The sequence below is a fragment of the Lipotes vexillifer genome, unplaced genomic scaffold, assembly GCF_000442215.2.
Source record: "Lipotes vexillifer unplaced genomic scaffold, Lipotes_vexillifer_v1.1 scaffold422, whole genome shotgun sequence".
Taxonomy (NCBI): domain Eukaryota; kingdom Metazoa; phylum Chordata; class Mammalia; order Artiodactyla; family Lipotidae; genus Lipotes; species Lipotes vexillifer.
Window position 1 is genome coordinate 956,447 of NW_006779087.1, and position 13,153 is coordinate 969,599.

The 13,153-nt window shown below is 55.1% G+C and overlaps 1 protein-coding gene across 3 annotated transcripts in view; it reads right to left on the reverse strand.

Annotated features, from left to right (window-relative positions):
- The window catches only part of FMNL3 (formin like 3), a 56,396-nt gene that overhangs the window by 5,719 nt on the left and 37,524 nt on the right, over nt 1-13,153 (reverse strand). For 2 of the 3 annotated variants that reach the window (XM_007452274.1, XM_007452272.1), the window contains exons 5-17: nt 10,457-10,540; nt 7,557-7,709; nt 6,231-6,339; nt 5,966-6,042; nt 5,515-5,608; nt 4,347-4,421; nt 3,657-3,767; nt 3,211-3,360; nt 2,678-2,779; nt 1,406-1,685; nt 883-951; nt 669-793; nt 267-469 (exon numbers count right to left, since the gene is read on the reverse strand). In XM_007452274.1, coding sequence (XP_007452336.1) covers nt 267-469; nt 669-793; nt 883-951; nt 1,406-1,685; nt 2,678-2,779; nt 3,211-3,360; nt 3,657-3,767; nt 4,347-4,421; nt 5,515-5,608; nt 5,966-6,042; nt 6,231-6,339; nt 7,557-7,709; nt 10,457-10,540 — 1,632 coding nt within the window. The remainder of the gene's footprint in view (nt 1-266; nt 470-668; nt 794-882; nt 952-1,405; nt 1,686-2,677; nt 2,780-3,210; nt 3,361-3,656; nt 3,768-4,346; nt 4,422-5,514; nt 5,609-5,965; nt 6,043-6,230; nt 6,340-7,556; nt 7,710-10,456; nt 10,541-13,153) is intronic. The other variant, XM_007452273.1, reaches the window with a different exon arrangement.

A 13,153-nucleotide genomic window follows, 5' to 3' on the forward strand; every position in this document is an offset into this window, starting at 1 on the left:
GCATCGGCAGGCGGACTCTCAACCACTGCGCCACCAGGGAAGCCCTAGACTAGGAGCTCCTTGAATGAAGGTCCGGGCTGACTCCCCAGCACCTCACACAGTGCCTGGCACACAGCACAGATGCAGTAAATTCTGGCCAAACCACTGGATGACTGAGGGAGTTCTGTCAATGCCCTGGAATCCAGGGAAGGCTAGGATCCCAGGTGGAGATCCTAGGTGGGTTACCAACTAGCTGGGGACCAGGGCAAGGTCAGTGGGAGCCTCACGTGTGGATGGCCCTGCAGATCTCCTCAGCTGAGCGGCCAGCCTTGCGGAGGGTGATGGCCAGGTTCTTGGCACGATTGGCTTCCAGCAGGGTCACCTTGCTGGCAGCCTTTTGTGCTGTCTTGTTCTTGGAGCAGATGAGGTCAAGGGCAGGGCCCTGGGCTTTTGTCTTGAACAGTTCTTCAAACTTGTCCAGATCCAGGTCCTGGCAGGAGTTGATGAGAAGGGAAAATGCTGTGGCCTCATCCTACAAGAGGACCCTCTGGCAGCACACCAGCATCAGCTCAGCTGTGGTATGTGGAGGGCTGAGTCTGAGGGCTCTTCCAAAGCCAAGAGATCGACCTTAAAGGGCAACCTGGTCCCCAGCTCCCAACCCCAGCCCTGAGGGCCCCAGGCCCTGCTACCTCCAAGATCTTCTCATCGTCAAGTTCGCTAAAGACAGTGCCACTGATCTGGTTGGGTTTCAGTGCTGTCCAGTTGAAGACAGGCAGCCGGAACTTGGTCTTGATAGGTTTCTTAATGCGAATGGCTAATTTGGAAGGAGGATCAGTGAGGCAGGAGCCAAGGACACACTCCCTCGGTCCCACTAGCCCTGCCCAGAGCCTTCGGGACACTCACCTGACAGGCCTACTGTCAACACCACAGAGGGAGCAGCGCCGGGGAGGGGTGGGGCTGGGGGACACTTGTCTGGGAAAAGAAGAAATAGCACAGTGTCTCAGGGGCCAAGAGACTCCCCTCTGTCCGCCCTACCTGTCCTTAAAGACTATCAGGGAAGGAGGCTGCATGAACTCCCTGCCCAAGTGGCTCCCAGGGGTCCTAACTGACGGGGCAGGTCGTGCTGTCTCTGAGCCACTCTCTCCTGCTTTGGTCTAAGCCCTCTCCTTGGATGTCTTCAGAGGAATCAGGAGCGGCATCTTTACGCTCCTTAAAACAGATCCACACCTGCTCATAGACATCCCTTCCCTAGTAATCTGAGCCTCCCTCGGATTCTAACCCTTCCTCAGCCTCTCCCACCTGACTTTACATTTTTCCAGCCACATCCCCAGTTTCTCCCTGTGGAGATGCTGCTGACTGGGCTTTTGGTCTGGCCCCACAATAAGGCTGCACCTCTTGCCTTTTACCAGCTAAGGGTCCTGCTTACCTGGTAACGGGGGAGGTGGAGGGGGCAAGGGAGGAGCTGGCGGCGGAGGCAGAGGTAGGGCCTCCTCGGGGGGTGGGGCCGGAGCCAGGAGGTCCAGGTCGGAGGGGGGTATGCCCTCATTCAGTTCCTCAGGGCCTACCCGGGCCAGGCCCTCGCTGCCCGCTGACTCTAGGTCCCGGGCGGTGGGCTCCAAGTGGCATCGGCGCTGGAAGGCCTCCTCCTTCTCTTTAATGAGCCGCCGCAGGGTGTGTACCTGGTGGCTCGTGTTCTCGTAAGTCTCCTATTGGACAGGTAGCACCATTAAGAAAAGAGCACGTGAAGGCGCAGCAGGCGATGCTCCTGGGAGTGAGACTTCCTACCCATGGGTCTCCAGGAGGGTACTCAGAGGCAGAGAGCGGAAGAAACCCAGGGAAAACTGGAATGCAGCAGAACAAAAGAGGGGGGGCGGAAGAGCAAGCCTGCTTGGCTGGCACCCTACAGTGTCCTTCCTCACTGCTCCAGCCCAGTCTCACTGGTCCCTCAAGGCCCAGGTAGAAGGCTGCCCTTGTGAAACTCTCCTTGACCCACCAGCAGCCTGCTACGGCAGCTCTCAGCCCTCTGTGCCTCCGTACTGCTCTCATTTCATTTGGTTTGTACAGTCACTCAATTGGAAGCCCACTACAGACAAGACCCTGCCTTAGCCACCTCTGTATCCTCCATACTCCCAATTCAGCACTTCAGACTCTTAGCAGGGGCTTGCCAGATATGTACTGAGCTCAACAGAGCCAGCATAATTGTATTCCTGTGGAAGAAGAGATGGGTTGGGACATGATTTTATAACTAACAAAAAGTTAGGTGAGGGACAGCGAAGACACTGAAATGTGAGGAGGCCCTGCTCTCCAATCTGGAATACCTGGTAGATATCCTAATAAACAGCCCCAAGTACCTGGGCTATTCTGAGCCTGTTCGTTACGCTGGGCTGGGGAAGCACGTGGAGGTGTGGGTGAGGGAGAAGCAAGGGGGTGGGCTGGCAGGAGGAGACAGGGGCTCCAGAGGTGCCCCACCTGCTCCCACCCTCCTGTGCATGTGTCTGGCCCACTCTGGCTCCAGCTTCCCTCTCCAGCTAAAACATGGGGTGAAATCATCAGCCCACCCTCATTTGAGTGCCTCAGGGGTGAATTAATATCTGGATTCTCGAGGACTTGACATGACTGACATGGAACGAAAAGCAAGATCCCCAGGCCCCAGCACCCAGTACCAGTGAGGGGCTCCCTTCCCCACGTAACCTGGTACCTTGATGCTCTCGAGTTCCTTCTCCCGCTGCAGCAGCTGCTTCTCTAGCTCTGCCACACGCATCATGTTCTCATTCTCTAGGTCCAGAAGCTTCTCTGTGAGCTGCAGGATGAAAAGGGCAGGTTTGGGGATGGCCCTAAAGTCTGGGCACTCAGCACAGTCTGAACGCCAGTCAGGACCCAGGCCCGACCCCTCCACCCAGGGCCCCAAAGGCAGCTTGGCCCAGTGGCTTCCCTATGTCACTCCTGTGAGCGCAGAGTCTGAGACCACATGAAATAGTGCAAGACAAATGGCCACATCTGCCTGTCTCGAGCCTGAGGCTACCTCACACCCAGTCCTGAGGTCAATGTGTGTTCCACCGCAGATGAGCTAGTGTCTCAGCCAGAGCACACGCTAGAGAGCCCCAGTGGATTCTGAGGCTTCCCTGAGGCTCAATAGGGGGGTAAGCGGGTCAGCTCAGGATTCCTGGGACTCAGATGTCCCCACTCTCTCCCCACCCTCAACAGTGGTTCTGGCAGCAAAGGACCACCTACATGGGACACATGCTCCTCCAGCTCTTCCACCTTCTCCAGGGCCACATTCTTGGTCTCGGCATCCTCCAGCAAACCCCCCACATCAAACACGTTGTCCAGGTATGCCTGAATCTGCACCTGCAGCTTCTCGCTCTCTGTGTGCCTTGACTTCTGGGGGAAAGCAGAGAGAGTAGTAGTTGGGGGAGCCTCCTCATCAGCCTCCATGACCCCTTCCTAGAGCCTAGGACCCAGGGATCTCCTACTGTAGCCGTGTCAGATTCTCGCCCTGTGGAGCTGACTGACCGAGGAGCCCTCTGCACAAAGGCCAGAGTCCCAGGTCACAGAAGACAAGCAGGGTGCCAGAAGCATCCGTGACTAGGCTCTTGTAAAAGAAAAACTCGTGATACAGCTAAGCTGGTCCTCTTCCCCGAAGCGCCTCATCCCGTGAGGACTCCAGCCCAGCTCACCTGCAGGAACTCCTCCAGCCCCAGCTTTGTAAACTCATACTGCAGGTGGACCCGGAAGTTCATGTCCTCCACCGAGTGCACCACGATGTTGATAAACTGCATGCAGGCCACCTGGGGAAGGAGCAGCCCAGAGGGGCAGAGAGAGCCGAGACATGGAGGGGAGGCAGCTGTTAGAGCCAGCATCATCAGGTGGATAATCAAAAGGAGTAAAAAAGGTAAGTCTTTCAGGGAGCAATAAGAGAATTTTAACTTAAAAAACATCAAACTTAATATTCATTTTATGAAGACAAGTAAATTACATGAGAAATAGGTGTAAATGAAGATTTGGCGGATTTCCTTTGCACACCAGCAGGTATTCCTTGAGACAACCCTACTAGCTGTATACCCTAGACTGAAGGGAAGTGAAGCTAGAGGAAAAGCTGGGGAAGAGGAAAGCAGCTCAGAAAGGATCCAAATCAGGGACAGTATGGCCACACAAAGCGGGAAAGGAGGTAGACCCAAGACAGAAATTGTCCTGGAGTTTCTAAAAGCTTTCTGGGGTGAGTGAGTGAGTGGATGAGGAGCATTTACTGAGTAGAGAACCACTCTGGGTCCTACACGGAACATCAAAGTACACTGTCGGCCCAGCCCCGTTCTCAAGGAGTGGGCGGCCCTGCTGGGCATGCACCTGACCCAGGACCAGCTCCTCACCATGAAGTCGATGTTGCTGTCCTCATTCCGGAAATACTCCATCAGCTTCTCAAAGCGGTGCAACTCCTTGCATACCTGAACAAGCAAACTTTCTCAGTAACAGGATCTGTCCCATGCAGAACCCAAGCCCCTGAGTCCTGGTTCCCAGGAACATCCAGCAAAGGGACTGGTACAGACCAAGTGGAACCACAATTCTTTCTATGTAACGGGTCACTTGGGACATGATAGAAGAAAGCCTGGGACCTGGCATCTGCTCTGGGTCCCTGAGGGAGCTCAGTAAAGCGTGTGCCCTTAGTCTGGGCTCTGGGTGCCTCTGAGTGTAGGCCAAGAAGAAACACAGGGGTCTGGTGTTGCCGAGCTATTGAATGAAAGAGGGAGGGTGGAGGAAGGTTGGAGGCCATGGCTGAGGCAGGAGGCTGAAGTCCTAGTGGGGATGCAGGAGAGAGGCCTGGGTGCAGGAAAGCCTCTGTGCTGAGAGGGGTCCAGAGACTCCTCTGAGCCTCTGGCTTCAAGGAGGAAAAGCCATTTCCTGGCTTGAACAATGGATGCTAGGGAAGAGGTCCAAAAAGGAGGAAGAGGTGGGACCAGCAGCTGCAGCTGTATGCCGAGGAATCCCATGTTCAAGCAGATGGGGGTTTCAAAGCCAGGCCGAGTCCGGGGAATTCCAAGTAGGAGCTCCCTCTCCCCTCACCAACGACAGCCAACACCCCAGGAGGATCCCTGCTTGCCTTCTTCTCCCACTACAAATATAACTGCCTCGGGTTCTACCAGTGGGTTCACTGCCTCAGAACAACCTGGGGAGCCTGTTAAAGCACAGATGGCCAGGCCTCCCAGGGGTCTGTGCATTTAACACAGGCTCTTCAGGTATTCTGCTGCACAGCAGGTTAGAACTGCTGGACTATAGCCCTCAAGTGAGGGCATCCTTCGCTGGCCAATCAGGAGCTTTCCCGACACAAGATCTAGTAAGAATGAAGTTTTGGTTTTGGTTTAAAAAAGCAGGGGGAAGACTACCTAGCTAAAAGCACTAGGCTGTTAAAATCCCTAGGATGTGTGAGATCACAGGAGAGGGCACTTACCCACCTGGCTCACACCTCCTCCCCGCCAAACACACACACACACACACACACACACACGCACGCACGCACACACACGGGTATAGGAAACTGACCTCTTTGAAATTGTCAAAGGCAGCAAGAATGATTTCGTGACCTCCCCGTACCAAACACACGGCTGCCAGGAGCTCTAAGACAAGTGCTTTGGTCCTAAGGGGTGGAGAATGAAGATTAACACCCTAGCCCCTGACCCTGGCCACCACACAGCTCACTTCCACAACTGGGTGAGTCCTTTCAAGAGAGTAGAGACAGCCTCAGTGGTGAGGGAGAGGGTGGGTTTGGGAAAGACGGCAGGGGAAGGCAGGCTTTCTCCCTCCCTCAGCTGCGCAGACCAGAGGAGAGGAGAGCAGAACACTCCTCCTCCAGCAGAGGTGAGGGGCCAAACCGAGGCGCTGACCTAAGCCGCAGGACCTGAGGCCAGACAGGACTTCTTGGCAGGGACAAGTGCAGCCCAGCTCTCCAGAGTCCTGGGCAGAGCGGGGAGGAAAGGGGAGGGAAGGAACTCACCTTGGATTCTTGTTGTTGAGGCTGAGCGCAATCTCATTGACAGCGTGAGGGTGGGACATGACCAGGTTGAATCCATACTGTAGCAAGGGGAAAGGACAGAAGGAGGGGAGACCATGACGGTGGGGAAGACAGATCCCAGCCGGAGCTCCCTGACTGCAGGCCCAGCGGCAAACTGTCTTTTTCAAGCTAGTGCCTTCCTAGCTCTCCTGGTGTGGGAGATGAGGCAGAAGAGGCAGAGCACCCGTGGCTAGTGCTGTCGCCTTACCTGATAGTTCATGATGGCTCTGAGACAAAGGATACAGACGTGGACGTCATCCTTCTGGCTCACCAGGCGGGAGTTCTTCAGCGCCCTGCGCCCAGGGAGAGTGCTATACCTGGGGGAGAGGGGCTGCTGGTGAAGGGTCTAGAAGCACTTGCCATCACCCAGACAGCAGGCTGCCCCTCAGCAGCAGAAGAAAAGGGGGATGGAGGACCTTGAACCAGCAGCCCAGACAGATACAGGGGGTGCAGGTGCAGGGGGCAGGGTGCTCCACTGTTTTCACCTCCCTGGAACAGGTCTTTGTCAGTTAACTATCCAGGATCCCAGCATTATAACCAGTGCCCAAACCATCCTAAGCCCAGACGTCCTCCAAAATACAATACGAGGTGTGTAGGCCTTCCTAGACCTCAAGATGGGTCCAGGAGACATTCATTTGAGCCATCCTTCCTCTTCCTTCTAGTCACTGCATCTTCAACACATTCCCTGGGGCAGGGGCATCTTAGCTCCCATCCCACATCTATGTCCTAGAAAGGACAGAGCAGACCCCAAAGGCTACAGAAGGGCTATAAGGACTATATCTGACTTTGCCCCTAGTGATGTTTCATGGAAAAAACAGGAAACACAAGTGGTATCTGCTCGTGCATGACTAGAATGGGCAAAACCCAAAGAAGACTAGGAGAAAAGCATGGCTGAGAGACAGAGGCCATGGAAAGGGCTATAGGACCCAAAGGAAAGCCTCCCTCTGTAGGAGGGGCTCTCAGAAATCATCCGGTCCGTCCACCTGCCTCCGGGCAGGATGGCTCTTCAGATACTACAGACAAATGAACACGCTGCAGCCTTTGAGGAAAAAAAAAGGCCTAAAGGAAGAAGTGAAGGGAAGGTGAGCAGCAGCAGGCTGGGTGGGAGCTGGTCTCCGGGCAGCTGATGGGGCTGTGTGCAGAGCAGAGGGAAACAGACATGGGGGCAGGTGCTGGACCAGCTGGTGAAGACTAAGGAGCTGGGTGAGGACAAGCCCTGCCCAGAGGCCTGGAGGAATGGCAGAGTGAGAATGATGAACGGAGGGGCCCCCAGAGACGGGGAGAGGAGAGGGGAGGGCTGGAACCCCAGACGGGGTGGGCACAGCCGAGGGTGACGTACTTACCCAGGACAGATCGCTGGGCAGAGTCAAGGAGACAGAGAGGACAGACCAGAGACAGACTGGCAGGCAGAGGGCAAGAGAGCTGAGCCTGGAAGCAAGAGTGAAGGGAGGAGCATGAGCACTCACCGCTGTCACCCAAGACCTGGACGGGGACGAGGGTGGGAGGCAAGCGGGCAGAGCGAGAGCACACATACCGGAGCACAGACTGGCGCGCAGAGCGAGCGAGGCTGTTGGTGAAGGGGGCTGACAGGGCGCTGGGTGGCTGCAGGTCCTCGATGGACCTGCTCCAGGACCGGAGCTTGTCAAATGCACCATCGTCACCACTCTCCAGAGCCTCAAAGTCAAACCTGGAGCAGGAAAGGACACAAGCGCACACACAGGAGAAATTCAGTGCCAAGCCGCCTGGCGAGCCCACCCCCGCCCTTTAGACATCTAGGGCAACAAGAAGCAAGGGCAGCAGAAGAGAAAGCGGAACTGGGCAACAGAGACCTAACCCTGGTCAGGAGGGCCGAGTAGGGCAGAGTAGTCACCGGCAGCAACCAGGAGAGGGATCTGAGGAGATGTGGGTGCTGACCGAGGCCAGCCGCTGCCCCCCACTGGCCTCCAGGAGTCACCTCCCCATGGGCCCGAAGGGACATGGGGAGCTGGCAGTCTTTCTGCACTCCCAGCCATAGAGGGAACATCTCAGAGAAGCTGCCGCTCCCCTTGGAGAATCTGCCCTGCAGGGCAGTGGTGGGGAACAGGCCAACTGAAGGGATTACTAGGGGGCAAATGGCAGCAGCCAAAGGGGCCTCTCAGTGCCCTGAGGGTGGGGCCCAGGTGGCTCTGGACTAGGTTCACGAAGCCAGGTCTGAGTGGAAGGGAATGGGGGTCCCGAGAAACCCAGAGTGGGACAGGCCTCTGTGTTCAGGAAAAGCACCATGGTCTCATCCTAGCACTGGGTTTTAATGACCGGGTTTTCTTTCCACGGTTCTACTTGAGGCCTCTAGGTTTTTCTGGTTTAGAGGCTCCTTGGGCTTCAGCTTCCCTCGGGGAAGAAATCACAGGTCAAGGGTGTGAACCGGGGTCCTCAGTCCCCACAGGAGTTGGGATGGTTTCTACATCACTTCCTGCTTCTGGGACCAGACATCTCCCACCACCAGCAGTTTGGGAGCATAGCCAGCACAAGGAGGACAGCTCAAGATCACAAACCCACAAGGCCTTCTCCTTTACATATCCCCACATCGGGATCTACCCCCTCTGAGAAGCAAGTCCCACTCCTCTTTTCTGTCCTCTTCCCCCAGTAGGTCACCCAGGACTGTGCAAGCATTTCCTACAGGCTCTTCCCCCAAGGAGCCTTCTGCTCAGACACGCACAGCCCCAGGGTCAAAGGCACAGAGGCCGAGGCTCTCTGAAATAGGAAGCGGTATCTGCAGATGCCTGAGTGTTCCCGAGGAAGCAGGAGCAGACTTCAGGATCCTGACCATCAGATGCTTGATGGGGCTCTCAAGCAGACATCAGAGGAGTCTCCCGGACAGGGAAACCACTTGCCAGTGGTTTCCCTCCGTGAATAATAGTATTCCCCAGAGCTGGGATGTGCAGTTTACAAATAAGTGCCTTCACTCAAACTCTATTTGGCTTCACTCTTTTCCCCCAACCCTTCCCAAAACACATGCTCTTACCTCACCTGCTCCAAGTCTTTCCTTTAAAAACACAGTCAAAGGTACTGCTGTGGACACTACAATACTGAGGTTCCAGTGTATTTTGGTTTCAAGCAGCTGGAATTTGTTTGCTTTTGAAGCAAGATATGCTTATTTGGAAAAATAATCGACATCTTTTTCTATAAAAGCTCTGAATTAAAAAAAAATCGCTTCAGCAAATGTTTTTCATTTCTTTCTATAAAAAGAGTGAGTTTCTTTTAAGGGATGGGAGGATCATGAGGCTTGGCTTCTGTAGGGACGGGAATGGGGAGTGGGTTTTAACAGGTGATGACCTGCAAAAAATGACAAAGGCCAAACCCAGAAGAGGCATTAGTTCGAAACCCTAAGGAGATGAGGGTGAAAACCTGCTGAGGAAGAACAGCCCAGGGGCAAGGACAGTAGCAAGAAAAGTGGAAGTCGAGGCTGGGGCTGAGTCCCAGAACTGAGGAGTTCCCCAGGACGCGGGACTTTGAGCACAAACACTTGGGAAAGTCACGGGCAAACCGGGATGATCAGTCACCCGAGGGCCAACGTAAGTCTTGGGTCTAAGTCTGAATGTGTTGGCCGTGCCATGAACGATCAATATAATCCCTCTTTCCATATATTTAGGTAATTATGGTAGGGAACAACACCTTAAATAATAACAATTAACAAATAAAAAGCGGCCACCACAGTATAGACTATGTTCCAAATACTACAACTGCTTTACACACGTTATCATCTAATCCTTATGGCAACCCTGGAATATGGATCTCCTCTTACATAAGAGGCCCTCAGCAAACTTGCCTGAGGTCACACAGACAGTAAAGGACAGAAGAGACCCACACCCGGCTTTGGGTTTTGTCTTAACTCGAAAGCCCTCGTTCCTTCCACCACGCCACACTGCCCTCTCCTCTGCACTAATTCACTTCCAGCTGCCTCCAAACCCCCCACCTGCTTGCAAAAGGCTCCTGAATGCTTCACTTTCACTCTGCCTCAAAGGTCATGCTCACTGTTCCTGGGGTGACCTGGAGTAACCCTCTCACAACTGGAGACCCAAAGTTGCTTCTTGAAGACTGAGCTCTCCCAAAGCAAACGAATCCCACAGGGCCTCTCTCCCAGAAGCCAGGACATTTCCTTGGACGGCTCCCAGCATGGAGTCTGGATCCTTTGGGCTCGATTCTGAGCTCCCTTTCCACATCTCTCCTCCTGCTCCCCAAAATGCACCTTCTACTCCAGCCACCTGGCATTCTTCACTGATCTCAGACAGCCCCTTGGCCGCCTGTCCACCCCCACGCTGCTGCCCGGGCCCTCCCCTTCTGCCTGGGGTTCCCATTCCCATCTTCACTACTGCAAGCTCACCCTTCCTCGTCAAAGCAGAATGGGACCATGTCCTTCCTCACCGTTCCCCAACCCTCGTCCCAGGTGGTACTCACATGACGGAACATTGGGCAAATGACAGGTAATCCACCAGCACGTCCAGGCCTTTGTTTTCATCATTCAGAAACTCCCGCACCCACCTGCAGATAAAGGAAACACAGTGGAGAGGCCTGCTAAAGTGGATTGAGGGGGAGGAGGAAAAGGTGTCTCTGACAAAACGACACCCCCCGCCCCCGGATCCTCTGGAACTCAGCACCAGGCTGGGAGAATTCTGAAGATCAAAGCCTGTGGGAGACTCAGCCATGGTCACGTCACCGGCCTGGACCGCCCCTAGGTGGCAGAGCCAGGGATAAGGAAAGGTACCGGCCTTCCAACACCATGTTAGCCAAACCAGCTTTCAGGAGCCCCCTCCTCAAGGGCCAGGGCCCCACTCAATCATTTTCTAGGTCTCTGGTGTCTAGCACGTGGCTGGGCGCACCGTCCTGATGCCACGTTCCTGGAAGGAATTGAGGGTTAGACAGAGCATTTACTGTAGCCCTCGTGCAGAGCTGTTCCTCACAGAAGCCAGCAGGTCCCCGACTTGACCGAAGTCTCAGTTAAAAGACAGGCAGGGAGCGTCAAAGAGAGTCTGGAACAGAGGCATACTGGGCCAAAAGGCTCTCCACCAAGTTCACGGAAAGGTATTTTGGGAAGTAGTGAGCAGAGGGATACGTGGGACACCAGTGTTTTGTCAGGGTGAGTCTGGCAGAATAGGAAAAAGATGCGGGGACAGTCAGGAACTCAAGTAACCCCAGAATGGCTCTGGCCACTAAGAGGGTGAACCAGGGAGGCAGCAGGGAAGACAACGAGGCACCCTAAAGACACTGGACCGGGGCATGTTCACCCTTCTGCCTTCAGGCCTTTTGAACTCAGACATCCCTGGAAGGAAAGTCAGGAGCGAGTCCCAGGACTGTTACAGGACAGGCTCATTCCTGTCCTAAAGACATACAGGACCCAGAGAGACATAAAACTCTCAGGATGAACACTGACTCTCCTGTGCTCTGTTCCCTCCGAGCATCCAGGTGTCCTTCTAGGCCAGCTGCGCCAAACAGCCCTGCAAGGCCGCTTCTCCCCCACAGCTGGAACACCAGCGCCATGTTTGATGGCCACACCCCGGGCTACAGAGAGAGGCTAGGCCAGAGCACCAGGCCCGGCTAAGATCTGGCAGCAGGCTCTGGCTGCGGCTGACTGACACCGGAGCTGCCTGAAGTTAGCTTCCTCTCTGGGGGCCGACAGGCCTCCCGTTTCCTGTCTGTCTGCGCTCCAGCTCCCCACCCCCTTCTCATTTCCTGTCTGAGTCTACACTGCTATTTTCAGGATCTTGACACTTTGAGGAGAGGTTAAAGGGCACTTAGGCAAGGCCGCAAACCAATACAAACCAGGGAGAGGAGGAGCAGGAGAGGCTCTGGAATCCTACTTCCCAGCCCGCCCACTCCAGGCCTGAGTTCCCATCTTTGCAGGCCTGGGGCTGATCGGGCTGCTGCCGAAGCAAGATCCTCCTCTCCCTACCTTGCCCTGGGCTCCTACTGCCCTGAAGCACCCACACCCCAGCCTGATAGCCTGACAAACTCTTCCTGCCCCAAAATCCGGGACGGATCCAGGCCCTCCCACATAACTCTCCCAGAGAAGCCACAGTCCGGATGACAGGAGCTCCTCAAATGCCAGACACTAAGCTGCTCCTGGGAACCAAGGACCAGGTCCAGACCTCTAGCTTGTGTGCCAACCGCCAAGAGGCTCAGGCCTGGGAACCATGCTGCTCTGGCCCCAGCTCCTGGCCAGTGGCCAGGGGGGATGGCACCAGGTAGAAGGGGCAGGCAGAGGGGACTGCCCCGCACTGCTCTGTGGCCCTCTCCTGAGAAAAGCAGACCCCCATCCTCACGTAGCAGGACTTAATAAGGAAGACAGGAGGGCCTGAGAGAGAAGGGAGCAGGGAGGGGTAAAGGCCCTGTGGAGCAAGGCAGGGTGGGAGATGGCGTCTGGAGCTGCCATCTGTGTCACTCTTGCTCTCTCACGTGGGGTGGCTGATGAGGCTCTGCAGTTTTTCCTGCTGTGAGCTTCACCACATAAAGGTGAAGGCTAGTTACACATTTCCAAGCAGGTCAGTTCTCAATGTCTGGTTCACAGAAGAGGTGTGAAAGCCAACTCTGGCCGTCAAGCACAGCTACTGAGGCCAGGAACTGTCCCTTTCCTGTTCTTTCCTGTGCCATTTCCCCTACAACTGTTGCTGAGGCAGCTGGCTGCATACAGGTAGCCTCCATAAGAACCCCAGGCAGCCTCAGCCTGGGGAGGGGACAGGAGGGGAAGGCATATGATGTCATTTGGCTCTTTCTACCCCTGCTCTCAGGAAGCCCAGGACCCTGGGGCTGGAACCTGCCCAGAAACCTCCACCCCGAACCCAGGCTCGACTTCTCACTTGTGTAAGCTCTCAATGTTCACGCCAGGCCCCTCAGTCAGGCCTGTAGCCCTGCCTGCAGTTCTCCATCAGGTGTCCCTCACTGTCCTTTGTGTACACACACACACACACACACACTCTCTCTCTCTCTCTCTCTCTCTCTCTCTCTCTCTCTTTCACTATATTTACTCTGGCTGGTTACGGTTTTATAAAACTGAGACCATAGCCGTCTTTCACTGTATCTCACGCATTAGCCCTCTGTCTGTTCAGCAAGTCCTGGATCCCCACTTCTCTGGCAAAAAAGACTCAAGTAGTTACTAAG